The sequence below is a fragment of the Ctenopharyngodon idella genome, chromosome 8 (assembly GCF_019924925.1).
Source record: "Ctenopharyngodon idella isolate HZGC_01 chromosome 8, HZGC01, whole genome shotgun sequence".
Classification (NCBI taxonomy): Eukaryota; Metazoa; Chordata; class Actinopteri; order Cypriniformes; family Xenocyprididae; genus Ctenopharyngodon; species Ctenopharyngodon idella.
In genome coordinates, this window is record NC_067227.1 from 22,031,757 (window position 1) to 22,050,868 (window position 19,112).

General features: G+C 34.3%; 1 protein-coding gene across 2 annotated transcripts in view; it reads left to right on the forward strand.

The window, feature by feature from the left end:
* The first annotated feature begins 499 nt into the window (after positions 1–499).
* ipo11 (importin 11) overlaps positions 500–19,112 on the forward strand; it is a 161,813-nt gene continuing 143,200 nt past the window's right edge. The window contains exons 1-4 of one of the 2 annotated variants that reach the window (XM_051902948.1): positions 500–639; positions 4,756–4,902; positions 14,499–14,599; positions 18,494–18,566. In XM_051902948.1, coding sequence (XP_051758908.1) covers positions 4,765–4,902; positions 14,499–14,599; positions 18,494–18,566 — 312 coding nt within the window. In that variant the 5' untranslated portion in view covers positions 500–639; positions 4,756–4,764. The remainder of the gene's footprint in view (positions 640–4,755; positions 4,903–14,498; positions 14,600–18,493; positions 18,567–19,112) is intronic. The other variant, XM_051902949.1, reaches the window with a different exon arrangement.

Below are 19,112 nucleotides of genomic sequence, written 5' to 3' on the forward strand. Positions count from 1 at the left end.
CAAAATAATAAATAATAACTTTCTAAACAAAACAACAGCAATATCACTAGAAAATTATCACAGGGGTATAACAAATATTATATTATTAAATATTAAATATATCAACTAAATCCCACAAAATCCCAGCTTTTTATTCTTAATATTTGACAGGGATTTTAGATGTTACCAAATAATTCTTAAAGACAACAAACAGGGACTTAAAAAAATCTACATTTGTAGATAAAATGTTTGGCCAGTAAAAAACATATTATTAATAAAAAACACATATAACCTTCTTCGTCATAGTTCCTCTATTTAATATCTACAAAGGGCAAGTTCAATACAGCAACCTTTTTCTCAGATAACCGAACTTTATAATCACTTTATTTTGTTATTATTTCGGCTAGTTAATAGTTTATTAAGAAAACCTACAATATTTAAACAAGATGGAATTCAAATTACAATCCAAACATTATAAAAGGGGCTTAGACACAAAATGAAATAATCACTTCAAATGAATGTTTGGAATATGTTTTTACGTCATTTTAGTGCGACAGTCGCTACTGTGGATGGCGCCATCCTCTTCACAACGTGAGTGCTGTGTTTAGAGGCGACTGCAAACTGTTTTGATTTCACCCGGCATTGACATATTTGCGGAAGGTACGTCAACAAGAACTTCAGCTTGAGGGGATGTTTTGGTGTCTTATAACTCCTCCAGCTAAAGTAATTTGTGATGTTAAATACTTCACTTTGCTCCGTAGGCCAACATGCGTGACAGTAGAGTATATTAGCCACCGAGCTACATACTAGATGTTTCTCTGCTATTGTTCGTGTGTGGATATTTCACATCAATGGGATGAAATCATATTCTAACAGTCTGATCACAATTCGCTTCATTTAGACGTTATTTTAGCAAATGGCAGTTGACAGATTTACCAGTATGATTATAATAATGATTGACGTGTCCTATAGCCTAATCTTATGCTTTAATTTTGTTACCGTAACGACGTAAACACTTGTACCATTCTTTATTTCACATATTATGTGTAATGTTTGCAGTTTAAGGGTTTCATACACCAACAGGCCGAAGACGTTCATAATTATGCTGCTACAGTTATGAATTCATAATACACGTATATACACATGCACGTGGACATGCATCATTCCAAATCTGTTGTGTTATTGACCTGCTCTTGATGGTTCAAGGTTGATAGCTGTGCACAATATGTTTTGGTTTTGGGTGAGCAAAGACGTTCATGTCTGTTTCATGTTTACATTAAATTCAGGCCATGTGTAATCTGTCAGTCATTTAAATCTTGGCATGTCATCAGTGATTTTACTCTAACTCTATTCAGTTTTTGTGGGTGTGTTTTAATGGCACAAATAGAGAATGTATTTACTGTTTGTGTGTACATAGTCAGACCTTTTCATTATAGATCCATATATCAGCCACACTTTTAATTATTTGATTCATCACCTTGGGAGATTATCAGCATCATATGATAACCATGTTCATTTGGCCACTGAACAGCTGTAGTTTCTGTCAGTTCCAAAATCTACCAATAGCCTTTTGAATGGTTTTAAAACATTCTGTTTTAAAAATGTTTGTAATATATCAGAGAATATTGTGCATATAGTGTGTTAACGAAGTACATTTAATATCATACATTTTTGTGATTCTTATTTATAGTCCCTTTGGGGTCGGTAAGATTTTATTACATATTTTTGAAAGAAGTGCCTTATGCTCGGCAAAACTGCATTTCTTTGAAAAAAAGTTAAAAACGGTAATATTGTGAAATATTTTTACAATTTAAAATAACTGTTTTATATTTTAATATATTTTGAAAAAATGTAATTTATTCCTGTGATGGCAAAGCTGAATTTTCAGCATCATTACGCCAGTCTTAAGTGTCACATGATCCTTCAGAAATCATTCTAATATGCTGAGTTGGTGCTCAAGAAACATTTATTATTATTATTAATGTTAAAACAGTTGTTCTGCTTTATATTTTTTGTGGAAACCATACTACATTTTTTTTTTCAGGATTTTTTTTTTTTTATTAGTAGAAAGTTAAAAGAACAGCATTTATTTGAAATAGAAATATTTTATTATAAATGTTATAAATTATTTACTTTTTACACTTTATCAATTTAATGCATTTTTTTCTAAATTAAAGTGTTATTGTTTTTTTTTTTTTTTTTCAAAGCTGTATGTATTATGCATGTGGTTTTTGTATAATTAAATTTGTGTTTCATATGTTCAAGCATTTTATTTATTCAAAACACATGTCCATTAATGGCCGCCGGTGGAGAAACATTTTGTCCCCCAGAATGATATTTTCGCGTCCCCCCCCAGCAAGGGCTGACCAACCGAGCCTTGAAGTTGACCTCATGTCAGATTTGTCTATTGTGGCTTTGTAATGTTTGACATATTATATAGGCTACTTATGATCACAGCTTAAATGTCATGTCTTGAAGGCCAGTGAAATATGTCACTATACCTCAAATCCATATGACATTCTGCTCAAGTGCCTGAACCTAGATGATTTGACCTTTTTTGCTGGAGTAAACAATCCTTTTCGGTGCTCTTCCCAGATCTGAACCTGGATGTTGTAATATTTCTATTTTATTTGAAGTCAGATGTGATTGCCAGAAAGATGTAGTTGAGTCCTTAAACACAAGGTTGCCTGAAACGAACACATCGCAGCTGCCACCTTCCGCTTGAAACACCTTTGAACACGCTTGCAGCGTAGTTGCACTTATCGCTCTAATAACTATGAGATTATATTTCAAGCATTGATGCATTGCTTACAACTATGTGGTTTGTCTGCAGCACAGGTGACAAATGCTTTTGAGCTCATAATTGAAAATGCACAGCATCTGTGCTTTATTTACCAGTAATTAAAAATAAAAATGGGATGCATTTCTATCACAACATGGATATAATTTGAGTGGCAACTTTCTGTTTGTCCATGAGATGGGAAATCTCTAAAGTAGTTTGTAGTTTTTTCTCCCTTTGCATCAATAGGGGGCAGAGTTGCACAGCAAAGTTTTTCCAACTTGATGTTGTTATTATTATTATTATTATTATTATTATTATTTGCTAGAATAAAATATGCAGACTTCACTATAGCAGTAAAAAGGGCTCAAGGTCAAGATTTTAGAAACAATTGACATTACTGTCACTTACCCCATCTGGCCAGCAAGCCGTCGTCTTTCCGACATAAACATTTGTTTTTGTGTGACATTGAACATTGTGATTGTGAGTTCTGCTTAAGTAAGTTTCAAATGTAATGTTATCTAGTTGGCTAAGGTTTTGTGTGAAAATGCAAAAATTACTTGTGATAGTTGAACAAAATTAGTAATATTTTTCAATGTTTTTCGTCATTTTCCAACAAAATGTGTGTATGAATTTATAATTTCATGTGACTTACATTTATAGTGGTATAATTGCATTACAGCTGTTATTGCAAATGCTAATAAATAAAAATGGTAGTAAATTAATGGTTATTATATTATATACAACACTATTGTTCAAAAGTTTTGGGTCAGTAGGATTGCTGTTCTTGCTGTTCTTTTAAACTTTCTATTCAACAAAGAATCCTGAAAATAATATTTTTTTTTGTGGTTTCTACAAATAATATTAAGCAGCACAAATGTTTTTTTTTACTAATAATAATATTAATAAGAAGAAATTAGCATATATGTATGTGATAAATGCTTTATGCTGGTAAAAATAAAACTAATAGTTATTAAATAGATCCTTTTATGTATCAATGTAACTGACTTTTAAATTCATAGAAATAAATGTATTTGTATCTGACTAAATTTAGCCTCTTTTTATGTTTATTTTTTATTTTTACTGTAAGTAGGTTGCAATTACAGTTTCGATTTGACACATTTCCCCAAACTCGGATCACTGTTTTCAGAACAGTTAACACAGTGACCTAAGCACTTTGTAATTGTCCTAAACAGATTGCATGTTTTCATTCCTTTCACACAAATTGCCCCTAACCCCCCCATGTCTCAAATGTCAGGGTTGCACAAGTGCAAATAGGCTATTTTATATGAAATGACAAGGTGATAACATTAAGCCTGATAATGCAACATCCAGAGGAAATCAATAGGTCATTGTGGTAGAGTGAAAAAGTGTGTAGATCTCTCTCAAATACTGATTAAAAACTGCTAATTTCAAGTATGTGTAGGTTGGTACACTTTCCATGTCCGGTGATACAATGATATAATATATATTTACAAATATTTGGTTGTACCACCTGACAAAAAAAGTCAAACAATAAAATTTCAAAGTGTTTAAATTCATGTATTATTTATCAATGACTCCTATAACAAAACCTGTTGGATTACAATTAACATGTATTTTCGTTAGTGTATTTGTGCATCCATAGCTGAAAATATTCTAAAATCAATAGACAATATGCCTGCAGTTTTGATGTTAGTATTTAATTTTAATAAATGCGTTACTAGAAAAAAAATGCAGTGCTTTATTTTGCAGTGAAGTTGAACTGTTTGGCTAAGGTAAGAGTGTGTTTAGATCACTGTGTTAACTGTTTTGAGAGCAGTTACATTACTTATGAAAAATGTGTCAAATCGATTGAGAAAAACTAATGTGTGGTAGATAGTAAACTCTGCGATTATTCTAAGTATTTCATAAAGTGAAGGACTCTGGTGGGTAGCATTGTTAACTTTTATTTTTCAAGAATCCAGTCTAATAAGATGATAAATGAGCCGTAACGTGTGTTCTGTTTGTGTCTGCAGCTTTACCTAATGGACATCCAGAGCGCCAGCTCGGTGGTGCTGCAGGCTTTGACCCAGGCCACCAGTCAGGACACAGCTGTGCTCAAGCCTGCAGAGGAGCAGCTTCGCCAATGGGAGACCCAGCCTGGCTTCTACTCAGTGCTGCTGGTGAGAGTCTGCTTCATACAGCCACAAAATGAGCAGTTTAGGGACACAAAACAGGGGTGAGGCCAGAAATGTTCAAGTGCGTAGGCCTTCATAACACAGGGTGGGGAAAGGGTAGAGTATGAAAACGGCACACCACATTACCAAGAAAAAATATAACATAGCACAGTTTTAAGTTCAGAGTTTCAAAACAGCAAACAATAACAACATATAAAAAACTACACTGTAAAAAATTTCCATTTATTTTAACTTGACCTTCTCTTGATGCTTTAAATTAAGTATAATCAAATTGGCTGTACGAGTCATTTCAACTTAAATTATACTGAAACTGACTTAAAAAATCAAGTTGAATTTCATATAACTTATAAAAGAGAGTTGAAACTACTTAAATTATTTTAAGTTAAAGTAATGTAAAAACATATTTTTTTCCATGGATTATTGATTTTTTTTTTTTAAAAGTGCATGAAAAAACAATAAAATGTCTCTTCTTTTTTTTTTTTTATCAAGCATGTCAAGGATGTCATTTTTGTAACTATAAACATTGAGAAAATGTTTGTACTTAACATGTCCTTCTGTGATATTAGACTGAGACGACGGAACTTCTGTTTAAACATGGAGATGATCTCATCATAATCAAGTGTCTCTGTTGGTTCACGTTAAAGGAATCACCTGGATTCATTGCTAGCCTTGGTTTCTTCAATTAGGATTAGGATATCCAATTTAGGCTTTGTAAAGTATCAGCTGATTGATATTTACTTCGCCATTTATAATTTATTTTATAAATTCAGCTCTACAAACACACAATTCTTACTATTACAAGTTTTACAACCTTGCGTTGTAAAGATAACATTGTGAAGGGGACTAATAGAAACTGATGAATCATATTTAACATTTAATCTGTAGGGAGAGGGAAAACTAGGAAATCACCTCAATTGACCATGGAAACTTGCATATAATAATTATTTTAACTAAATAAATAGTTATAGTGTGATAAGACATTTTTTAAAATAATTATTATTATTGTTTATTAAATTATTTCATACATCCATTTGGAAAATGACCAACTTTTGAGTGGGTGGGCCCAGGTTTGAATTCGCCACTGGAACAAAATAACTTTCAGAATGTACATTAAAAAAAAAAAGGGTTGAATTGACATTATTTAATTATGTACATAAAAATTAAGTCATTTTAATTGACCCAATAAAGTAGTATTAATGTGAAAGGAAACAAACTATTAGCTAACAATAGCGCACATTAGCATGCTAACTGCTAAACATTAAACGCTACTTGAGCAACGTAGTAATGATGTGTTGTACCAGTCCATAGCCTTAGCAAATACTCCACTCTTCTCCACAATTGTAACCCAATATAATATAAATGTTCTTAATAATTCAAACGTAATTGAACATTAAACACTGTTAAACACTATAAAGTCTTCCTCTTTTCTCATCTTGCTCAAAACACTGAAAACACACTTAATTTCAACATTTTACTCTCCTCATTAAGCCCCAAGCAAAGCATGCTTGGAACTACTGTTTCAGCAAAAATCATTTTCGAGTACTTGATTGGTTCACATTTGCCCTAAATAATTTAATCTGGTAGTAGCACATTTTAGAGAATTACATTAATCAAAAGCAAAGAAATCAAGTTTAGAAGAGAAACACAATTTTGTTGTGTAGATTGCAAATAATGATTAAATAGGACAAAATGTTTTTTCCTTTTTTCAGGTAATAATTTTTATTAAGGCTTTTTCCTTCTTATTTCTGTGGTACGTTTCAACTGGGGCTGGTGTCCAAACTCTAATATCTTGGCTGTTTTATATCAAGCAAAACTTTTTTGCACATTAATTCAGAATTCAACTGATGTGCTGCTACAGATCAATGTATATTGACTGTTTGACATTGATTTCAAATGTGGCTTATGCAGTCAGATTTATAATGATTTACTTTGAGTATTTTATTAAATTCAAGTGTTGCATGATGTGAAGATGTTTTTGTAATGATGCCAGACTTGTCATTCGTTTGTTTTGAATAACCTTACCTGTTGGTCTGTGTCCAAAATTCGAAAAGGAAAAGAAGAAAAAAAAGAAAATCATTTTTAAAGTAAAGTCACTAAACTGTATATGATATTGGAGCTAGACACCACAAGAGCCTGCAGAGCAATTACTTTCCTCTTGGAGAGAATGAATAATCATCTTGGCTTGAGTACAGGCTACCATTACACAAAAGTCTGTTCTAACCTGCCTATATATAACCATATATAACCATATACTGTATATATATATATATATATATATATATATATTTAAATAATGTATATACAGTTGTGGTCAGAATTACTGGCACCCTTGGTAAATATGATCTGCATTGTTTATCCTTTTGATCTTTAATTCATAAAATTAGCAAAAATCTAACCTTTCATTGAAGGAAAAGAATTGAAAGTGGGGGGAAAATTACATTATGAAATAAATGTTTTTCTCCAAAACACGTTGGCTACAATTATTGGCACCCTTTTATTCAGTATTTCTTTCAACCTCCTTTTGCCAAGATAACAGCTCTGAGTCTTCACCTATAATGCCTGATGAGTTTGGAGAACACCTGACAAGAGATCAAAGACCATTCCTTCATACAGAATCTCTCCAGATCCTTCAGATTCCCAGCTCCATGTCGGTGCTTCTTCTCTTCAGTTCACTCCACTCATTTTCTATAGGGTTCAGCTCAGGGGACTGGGATGGCCATGGCAGAAACTTCATTTTGTGCTCAGTGACACATTTTTGTGTTGGTTTTGATGTTTGTTTTGGATCATTGTCCTGATGGAAGATCCAACCACGGCCAATTATTGGATTTCTAGCAGAAGCAGTCAGGTTTTGATTTTTTATCTGTTGGTATTTGATAGAATCCATGAATTCAAGTTTCATCTGACCATAGAAGCCAGTCCCATTTGAAGTTCCAGTCATGTCTGACAACTGAATATGCTGGAGATTGTTTCTGGATGAGAGCAGAGGATTTTTCTTGAAACCCTCCCGAACAACTTGTGGGGATGTAGGTGCTGTTTGATAATTTTTTTTTTAGGCTTTCTGAGACTCAAGGCTCAACTAATCTCTGCAATTCTCCAGCTGTGATCCTTGGAGAGTCTTTGTCTACTCAAACTTTCCTCTTCACCGCGCATTAGGACGATTTAGACACACGTCCTCTTCCAGGCAGATTTGTAACATCTTTAGTTGATTGGAACTTCTTAATTATTGCCCTGATAGTGGAAATGGGGATTTTCAATGCTTTAGTTATTTTCTTACAGCCACTTTCTATTTTGTGAAGCTCAACAATCTTTTGCTGCACATCAGAACTATATTCATTGGTTTTACTCATTGTGATGAATGATTAAGGGAATTTGGCCTTTGTGTTTCCTCATGTTTCTGTGGAACAGGAAGTCATGGCTGGACAATTTCATGTTCATGATCACCCTGGTGTGCTAAAAAACAAAATGCAAATATATCCCCCCAGCCATCTGTACCACAACTGTATATGTTGTCTCAGGTACTTAAACTTGCCTGACAGTATTAACTATTGCCTAACTCAACGTTAACATCAGTTATTTTTGTTTTTTGAACTACTTCTTACAGATGTTTTACCTTTTTCTGCCAAAATGATGTCATTAATGTACTAGATGTTGTTAATTAAAAGGATATTGAAAAATAGACTATATGGAAATATTAAAAACTACTTTTACAATTATTAAAATAAATGATTACAGTAAAGAAGAAATAAAGAAACATTTAATATTTCTTAATAAATTGTTTTATTATTAAAAGTAAAAAATTACTCTTATTTTTTTTTACCTTAAAATGAAAATGAAACCACTGAATATGATGTATATCTTTAAATATAAATTAAAGTTTAATATTTTATCTAATATGATAAGACAGCTGGGCCATGACATTGAGGGAGATTTTGTTGGAGGCTGTTCTGTGCTCTGCATTGAGGGTTGATCCACCTGAGCTATGGGCCGACATCCTCACCAGATGGCCATTAGCTGTCATGAGTCATTTTGCAATTCATGCCATGCTACTGTTTTATTTATGAGCACTTTTATTACAAAATAAGGAATGAAGATTTTTAAAGCAATGAAGTATGCAACAGTTCTTAAGGGACGTAAGAGGTTGCCAGTAATGACGAACCAAACAACGGTGGTTTAAGTGGTCCAGAAGGGCATTGATTCTGCATACTGAATACAAATAATTTTCATAATAATATGCATTTCATGCAATTTATTTTTTGTCGTTCTCTGCTCTGGCACATGGGCTAATTTATTTGAAATGTGAAATTAATATTTTACACTTCATACTGGTTGTAGATGAATTAGTAATGACCTTTGAGCTGCTCAGAGGTTAAATGCTTCTGACCGCAGGGCGTATAATTCTGTTACGTGTCATGACCTATCTCCTTACAAACAGCCTGAGTTGTTGTTTTTATCTTTAAACATGGCCACCTTTCAGATGCTGAACAAAGGACATTTAAACTATTTTGTTGTGTTGACAGTGGAGACCGTGCTGTCCCGCAGCATGATATTTTTTGGCTTGAGCTTTTGTTGGCAGGAGGAGCAGAAGGGTGATTTAGGAATAGGGTCTATACAAGTTAATGAAATTTCACCATTCTTATCTTGATATAAATTCTCGTTTAAAGTTACCATGAAATCAAAATTAGTTGTGTTTCCATCTACCTATTTATGTGCATTTTGGGATGTCTCATAAAAAAACAAAACAAAACAAAAAAAACGCTGGATGGAAACACCAAGATGCGCATAAATTCTAAAAAACCACATAAAAAAATGTATGCACTCAACTGAGGCGAATCCATTTTTTTTTTTTTTTTTTTTATCCAGTAAGACATGCGCATAAACTACGATGGAAGCACATTTACCAAATAAATCCCTCAATGCGCAACAAAAAACCTTGTGTGACTTTGCTTCAACAGTGGATGTGATTAGATAACTGGACTAACCAGTGGACTAAGTTCATTGCACAGCATCTAAAATGTTAGTTTGATCATTCTGAAATGCCTGAGCCAAAGTCTGTGGTTTAAAATGATTTGGTGTAATGGCCTCCCAGAAGCATCTCATACAATCCTAAAAACCAGGCACCTGGCTCCGAACACACTGATACAAGTGTGTATTGCGTTTCATTTGTGCACACTGAGATGCAAGTCATTTATGATGTAGGAAAGCCACAGTGGCTTCCCCAGTTGCAGCAACTTCCATTTTTATTGCTGATATTTTGCGCCAGTTTCTCAGTAAGTGACGAATTTGTTCTCTTGAACACACGGGATGGAAACACTGCTTTATTCGCAAATGTTTTATCCAATGTTCCATTTTTGTGCACTTTGGATAGAAAGCATAGCAATTGACAATTCTTATTTTTTTAATGAAATATTGCAGTGTTTATTATAAATAGTGCTGTCAAACGATTAATTGCGATTAATCGCATCCAAATTAAAAGTTTGTTTACATAATATGTGTGTGTACTGTGTATATTATGTATAATACTATGAATACTATACGAACACTGTAATATTATGTATAAATTTGGCATGTTTAAGCATGAGGGGGGACAACCTGTCACTCACATGACATCACAGCAACAGCAAACCACACAGTTCCAATGAACTAATCAAATCCCGCCCTACAGTGTTTCTTTTATTCGAGAGGCCGTTTCACTCAGATATACGTCACAATAATGAAAAAAAAATAAAAAATACTATTGCAAATCATGGTTCATGCTGACTTGAAGATCTTAAATAAAAACAAATATATGTATGTATTAACAAATAAAATTGTGATGAAACGGAAGTCATGACAGATCTTTTTTTGCGTATTGTGGTGAACATCTGAGTGAAGAAGATTATTCAAAAAGGAAAAAAAATATAGGATGGGGACTTGGTTGTATGAGTCAGTTGCTGATTGAACTGTAGAAAGTCTGTTATCCTGTCCGGCAGACTCCTGTCCCACTTTCTCAGTGCCTGATCAAAAGTCTAAGATGTTATTGTAATATCTGTGCTAAGCTAGTAGGCTAAGCTTTTATTTTGAAAACACCAAGAAAGGGAAATGCTTCATTTGAACAGTAATGTTCACTAATATTATGTGATAAATAATGTAAAAGACATTGGCATTATTTTGTGATTAAGAATAGATGCGTTGTAATGTGATTTTCTATCATTTTCTAATGAACTGAATAAAGTATAAATAAAACGGTACTAATAAAAATGGTCCAAGGGGAATAGGATCTTGCACAACATGGTATTGTTACTTACACTTACTTTTTATGTGATGTCCAAAGAAATGTATGGAGACAAGTCTTGTGAAAATAGGTCAACCAGAACAAAAGAGAAATATTGTTTCTAGGATTACAATTCAAAACTTATTAGAGTAAGCATCAGTGCACCTTTGACCCATTGGTGGTGCTAGAGGGTTTGAAAGACCAACTCTAAAATTGTAACAACTCATCCTGCATTATCAGACTAAAAAATATTCTTCTACACAGCCTTAGGGCAACTTCATACTTCAAAACTTCAAAAAAAAAAAAAAAAAAAAAATCTTCAGGATTTGCAGAAATGCCAGTTTCTGCTCTTGCGTTGTGTATGACTAAATTGTCTCTCAGTCTTTCAGACAGTGAGGTGTCTGTGGACCCTCAGGCCTTGCCAGTACAACCCCTCTCGTCCCCTGAGGGGGGCTCAGCAGTACTCCTTTTCTCATACAGCACTGGCTATGGTGGTGTAGATGTTCTCTCAAATCCTTTAAGCCCTCAAACTTGGCAGTGACTCTTTCGTCATTGAGGTTTAACATGAAATAGGAGTGCAAAGGAATGGAACACAATCCTACGTATCAGCAGAGTTTTTCCTTCAACGACTTCTGCAGGCGTCAACTTCGACTGCAGCTCTATAAGAATGTCTGTCACGTCCCATCAGCCTCTCTTATCTGTTTGTTTTTGAGCCAACCTGCTGTCACTCAGTCCGTCACCCAAAGAAATCAGCCTGATTTGTATGGACTCTCAAATAGCTTATTTGTCTACCCAAATGGTGCTTTCGGTGACCTTGAGGTGAATTACGCGGAAGCGGCAGGTCGATTTTTCACAGTCATGTTTATTTGTCAGCTGTCTATTGATATGATATTCACCTGTCACATTTTGAAAGCAATGAGCATCCTTTTGCATCACAGAGCCATGTAATTTGGCGCTTGTTTTTTGCATGCAACAGAGACTTCTCACGGTTATCCTCGGTAATTTATTGCCCTATGCTCATGGACTTATGTAGGAAATGGGTCTCTGTATGGACTCTTATCTGGAAGAGTGGAATGAGCACTGGTCTCTGAGCAGCCGAGCGTGGGGGCTTTGGGGTATGGTGGGCCTGCGTCAGAGCCTGGTGGAGCTGCTCCCTCTTGAACGCAGCTGCTGCTACATATTTATCAATGAGAATTAGCTCTCCATGGCCTGCTCCTCACTCCCTGCACTCTTATCCCGGACATGGCATGCTGGATTAAACCCTGAAACTCACTCCACCGTGGAATAGCCTTTAATTATTCAGTGTTGGACTTTAGCCTCGCTAACCTAACTTGCCTCACCTCACCCCAGGAAATGCATAAATCCTGTTTTTTCACATTGCTGTGCATTTTTAAAGATTAAAGTTTGTTGTTTCCATATCACTAGTGGCACCAAATGGAAGTGCAAAAAATGATGACTTTAAAAAATTATTAAAAAAAATATTAGGAGACCATGGCTGTGGCGAAACATATATTCTTATATTGACATAATCATATGTTCACATATAATCATATTTTTCTCACAATAATCTGTTGATAATTGGATATTTGAACTTGCACTGCCAACATATTTGTACCAATGTATCTTTATATTTACTAGAAATATTTATATTTTTAGTTTGTACATACACACTTAATTTTGGTGCCTATAATATATATATATATATATATATCACTTTTATTCGGTAAGGATGCATTCAATTGATGAAAGATGATTTAATTTCAAATAAATGCTATTCTTTTTAACTTCCTTTTTATCAAAGAATCCTGAAAGAAATGTATCATTGTTTTATGTTACAAAAACATAAAGCAGCACAAGTGTTTTAAACAGTTTTCTGAAACTAATAAGAAATGTTACTTAAGCACCAAATCAACATATTTAGCCATGTTTCCACCGAAATTACTCAGAACAATTTGTCCCTTTTTTTTTTTTTTTTTTTTTTTTTTTTTTTTTTCCCTGGAACTTTTTTCCCCCAGACTTGTTGCTGTCTGCGCTTCCATCGCGCCGTCCCCACTGGATTTCGTGCTCCGCATATAAGATAAAGCCTGAACCTCGTCGTTGGTCCATCGGTCGTATTTTTTAAACTCCATTGTTGATTCGAATAGCACATTGATATTGCACGCACCCAAAGTCCCTTTCAAGGAAAGTCTGTTCACTCGGCGGCCATATTTGCAATGTCTCCGGGCTATTTCGGGCATCCAAGACCAAGTCCTGTCTATTTCAATGGGGGAATACTGAAATCTCAAAAACTGCTTGGCAAACTCACAATTAAATAACACATTTCAAATCAGCAACAAAATCTGACATGAACTTTCCCATAAATGTTGTTTCTTATGCTCAAATAGCGTTAAAAAGCTTATTTTTTAGGCTAGACGAGTCAATGAGCATGTGCAGTCCTAAGCGCAAGTCTCAGGTTTCTATGGGAACCGGAGCCTCTGAAAGCAGCTGTAGTGACGCAATGACTTTTTCTTCAATCAGAGATTGGATCTTTAACTTAGAAAAAGGCGGGGCGTATTTCACCATATTGCGCGTTGCAGTGTCTCCCATTCATAACTAATAGGAGTGAACCGTCTTTCTATATTTAAAGTATTTGACACACCGCAACAGACTTTTAAAAATGGTGGTTGAAATAAAATGCTGTGTCCAGTCAACCAGTCAAAATGCTGCATGAACTCAACCAGTCAGCATGTTCAGTGCCTAAGTCCCACCCCCGAAAGTTCTTGAACTTTGAAAAAGTACTACCTCGTGAGCAGGGACTTTCTGAGGGGGAAATTTTTACCCATAACTTCATTTAGACCCTGGTCCCTGCGGTCGAAACACACCGAGTACCACCTTAAAGTCCCTAGTTCCTGGGGAAAGTTCCTGCTGTGGAAACGCAGCTTTTGAGTGATTTCTGAAGGATCGTGTGGAGTAATGGTGCTGAAAATTCAGCTTTGCCATCACAGGAATAAATTACATTTTAACATATATTAAAATAGCAAATGGTTCTTTTAAATTGTAAAAATATTTCACTATTACTGTTTTTGATTAAATAAATGCAGCCTTGGTGAGCATAAGTGACTTTCAAAAACTTTTAAAAATCTTCCCCCAAATGTTTGAATGATATTAGTGTGTATGTGTGTATTTATTTTTTTTCTTTATAAAAGCTATTTGTTGCAATCAGTATGGTGGCCTGTTATCATTTACAGAATGAAGCACAACATTTCAAACTTTTCACTTCACCCCAAAGTTTGTTTGATTGTTTTTGGGTTTATAGCTTAATTTCTGACTCTTTCTCTTTGGTTTTGCTCAGAGCATCTTCAATAATCACTTGCTGGACGTCAATGTGAGATGGCTAGCTGTCCTTTATTTCAAGAATGGTATTGATCGCTACTGGAGAAGAGTTGCACCCCAGTAAGTACATCTGATTCTTCATCACGATTTCTAGACTTTTCTATCAAGGCTGTTACTTTAACTGAGAGATGAGCATGATTTTCTTTTTAGAGATGTCTTCATCGCCCACATAGAACCATTATTACATTTTACATCAAAGCAGCCTAGCAAAATCTAAACTAATAAAAGCCCATTAAGAACATCAACGTCTAATGTAAAATTACATTGAATGTTTTTGTTACAATGATTTCTGTCATAACTTATTTAGTGATAGCTGGAACTGCACTCCATTTAAAATTACTCATTTGAAATGCATATTGTTTTGTATTTGAACAACTAGTGGTGGTGACTAAGCCTTCATAAGAGTCCTATTCATTTTTTAACAGAACAGAATTTTGTCCTGATGTCATAGGATCCTAAATGTGAATGCAATGCAGTTGGATTTATAATTTCTGCTGGTTTCATAAAGTTTCATTGTTGAAAATAAAGCTAAAAATGGGTGTTCATTTTATGGATTCCCTAAGTATTTAAAGATGTTATAAGCTATTTATGCATCACTAGCAGCACCAGATGGAATTGCAAACATAATGTCTTCAATTGTTCCCACAATCAGTTATTCTAGCCCAGGGATTATTTTTTCAATAACATTTCAACAATAGTAACTTTCATTAGGTCCATAGACAACTGACCATAAACAAACATGCAAAAAATGCTATTATGCTTGGCAAAAAGCATCCTATCAGTAGCGGATTCAGTTCTCTTTTGCGGCTTACTGCGCTTTTAGTATTTCTTTTTAATATCAAGCACATCCCCTGCTCTTTACTTTACATTTATAGGACATAAAAGGTCTCTGCAGCAAAAGCAAAAGTACCCAGTGAAATGTTTGTCTCTTGGCACAGCAGAGCACTTGTTGCAATAAAAGGATATGTTTCATGATACTCGTGAACAGCAATGAACACGCACTTTGGCTGGTACCACTTGTAATATATATTATTATTATTATTATTATTATTATTATAAACTTTTCATTAACTTTGGTAGGCTGTACATCAAAGGAACTGCAATTGGCTCCTTTTTGTGCAGGAAGCTAGTGAATTTATTTATTTATTTTTTATTTATTTATTTTTTTTAAATCGATAATTTGTTGTAAAAGGGTGAGAGACCTGGCGAGCCACATTTTTTGTTAAAGAGCTAAGTGTGTCTCGTGAGCCATAGGTTTTCAACCACTATTCTAGCCTATGACTTAAGCTGTTGGCAGAGGACAGCATTCAAGGCTTCTGATTGGTTAACATCCGTGGGCAGTGTTTGGATTTTATTTTTTTTTATGTGTGTTTACAGAGCCTGGGGCAATGTGCTGTTTCTTAGGACACTTATTTCAGTGATTTCTGTCAGATAGTACAGTAGAAACGTTGTGTATGTTCATGGGCTTGCAAAAATCCTGCTTACAGCATTTTTAAAAGTTATATTTGTATGGTATTAATGTGTTATGTTATGTATTAATTAGAGCTTGGTATTGCCAGCTACTTTACAATATTATAGACATCATGATACAACAATCTATAAAACATCAAGTATTATACACAAATGCATTACAATCAATGCATCACAATTGTAATTGGATCACAATTGAAACGTGAGATATGTGAGAATGGTTTCAGTCTCTCATACTATTCTCTCCAATTATTGGAAATTATATGCATGAATGCATGAAAAACATCAATAAAAGACATGAAGTGTCGATGGAGTATTCAGGTGAAGTAGAATTACAGTGTAAGATTGTATCAGACAGCACAGTCCTAGTATCAAGCGTCCAGCGTAACTGCAGCTCTTTAAATTCTCCTTGTGTGGTTGCTCTGTCGTTTTGTCCTCTGGCCTTTAGAGGTGACAGACCAGCTGATTCAGATAGACTCTTACTTTAGTGCTTCTGTCACCTGTGGCCTCAGTGAACATCTAATTAATTTGAGGCTGTTGCTCTGCTGTAATTCACAGAAACTCTTCAGTCAGATTCTGGTTAGTGAGTGAACCACTGGAGATTTCCACTCAGCTGAACAAAAGTGCTCAGTCCTCAAAGGCGTACTAGGTTTAAAGGGTGGGACTATTTTCTCTCTCAGCCATCTTAGAACAATATGTACTGTTTTTTTAATGCTGTTGTCACTGCACTGAATTATACATGGAAAACATGAGTTCATAAAATATTTAAGTTTTTTTTTTTTTTTTTTTATGCAACCATTCAAGTCTTTATAATTTTTGTATGTTTTTGAAAAGTCTCTTATGCTCTTAAGATTGCATTTATTTGATCAGAAGTACAGGAAAAACAGTACAATTGTGAAATATTTTATATTTTCTATTTGAATATATTTTAAAATGTGATTTATTCCTGTGATGGCAAAGCTGAATTTTCAACATCATTCCTCCAGGCTTCAGTGTCACATGATCCTTCAGAAATCATTCTAATATGCTGATTTGGTGCTTTATTATTATTATCAATGTTGAAAACAGTTGTGCTGCTTAATATTTTTTTGTTGAAACCATGATACATTTTTTTTCATGTTTCTTTAATGAATAGAAAGTACAAAAGGACAGCGTTTAATTGAAATAGAAATATTCTGTAACAATTACAAATTAAAGTCACTTTTGATCAATTGAATAATCCTTGATGAGAAAAAGTATTAATTTCTTCCAATATAATAGTAATAATAATAATAATAATAATAATTATTATTATTATTTTAACCAAATCCAAACTTTTAAACAATTGTGTAATTGGACAAAACAGTTTAATTTTAAAACTTTTTATTTATTTTTTTTGAGTCGGATATCAGTTGTTCTATAGTTTGCAAATTTTTTTGTTAAACATTTTGCTTGAAAAGTGTGCTTGAGTTGTCTTTATTAAAAATAAATGTCGCTTATATTGATATTTTGTATCTAATGCGATGACATTCATATTTTTTTTTTTTTTTTTTTTTTTACATGGCATATTGATATCAAAATTACCAACCACAATACCAAGTCAGTACTGAAATTTTAAAAATGTGATGCTTTTGGGGGCTATTGAGCGGATTTGTAAACACCTGATTGGCCATTGTGTTCACTTGCTCATCAGATATGTCTGTGATTGCGCATAACCTCTACTGTAGCCAATCTAACTTCCGTATTCTGTAAAACAGATCAGATGGCTTCCGGTTTAGGTCTTTTGTATGTTCTTCGTGAAAAATTAGCTGTTTTATTCAAGATAACTTTAAAAGGAGTGAGCAAAGATGAGCATAACTGATGTCCCCCGCATATGCAGATTGATATTTAAAAGCTTTTTTTAATTTTTCTTATTCACACCAACGTTTAGATATTTAATAGAATAAAACACCTATAACAATGTGAACTAGGTAGTTTCACTGATTACCTTAAAAGTCCATAGATATGCCGTCAGTTCATACTGCTGTTAATACTTTCTCTGACAAGCGGATGCAGTGAGACCAGTTTTCAGGTTTGGTCATGTGACGTTGGACATATACCCTATGATCAACAATTCAAGAACATGCTGTAAATAGACATCAATGACGCTCTTCACCGAGCGCTTACACATATATACACGGGAATGCTCCCGCTTTCAAAACACTTTCAAATTCAAACACTCAAACGCTCCCATACGTTGATCACTGTAGCCAATCACAGACATATCTGATGAGCTCGTGAACACAATGGCCAATCAGAAGTGTTAACGAATCCGCTCAACAGTGCTCAAAGCGTCACATTTTTAAAATTTCAGCACCAACTTGGTATCGCCGTCGGTACTTTTGACAACACTAGTGGCATAAGTGTCCAAATACTTTTTTTGGTCACTATTTTGTTCTGTTTCAGAGACACTAGATTCAGTATTGACAACATCCTTTCTCTTTGTATTTCTCTCTTTCTCCTCAGCGCTCTTTCAGAAGAAGAGAAGTCATCCCTCCGTGCAGGTCTCATCACTAATTTTAACGAGCCGGTCAACCAGGTTAGTGTGCACATACGGTTGTACACAGACACACAGACACACAGAGACACACACACACACACACACACACACACACACACACACACACACACACACACACACACTTGTCACATAAAGAGAAATGCAGTTAATTCCTTGACCATATGCTTTACCTGTCCTGTTTATGATCAGTCATCCATTAAAATAAACTACCAGACATGATCGAGTACCATTAAACTCTTCTGTTTAGTGGGTGAGAGTCTGATCTGTGATTCTATTGAAAGATCAATGGGACTGGAGTCGAAAAGCACTTAAAGTCTGTGCTGTAATGTGTTGTTGAGCAATGCTGGAGACATTGATTTTTTTTGGGCAGTTTTATATATTGCATTAATTCAAACCTTGAGTTTGATTAAGCCTGAATGATTATAAGAAAAGTCATTAAATAAAGAGGAGTGACATCCATGGATTTGAATCAACATCTATTCTGCATCTAAAAACGAAATAGGCATAGTTATTACGAGAAGTTTTAACTAGTAACTCTGGTGGTTGGATTGATTTTGATTTTGA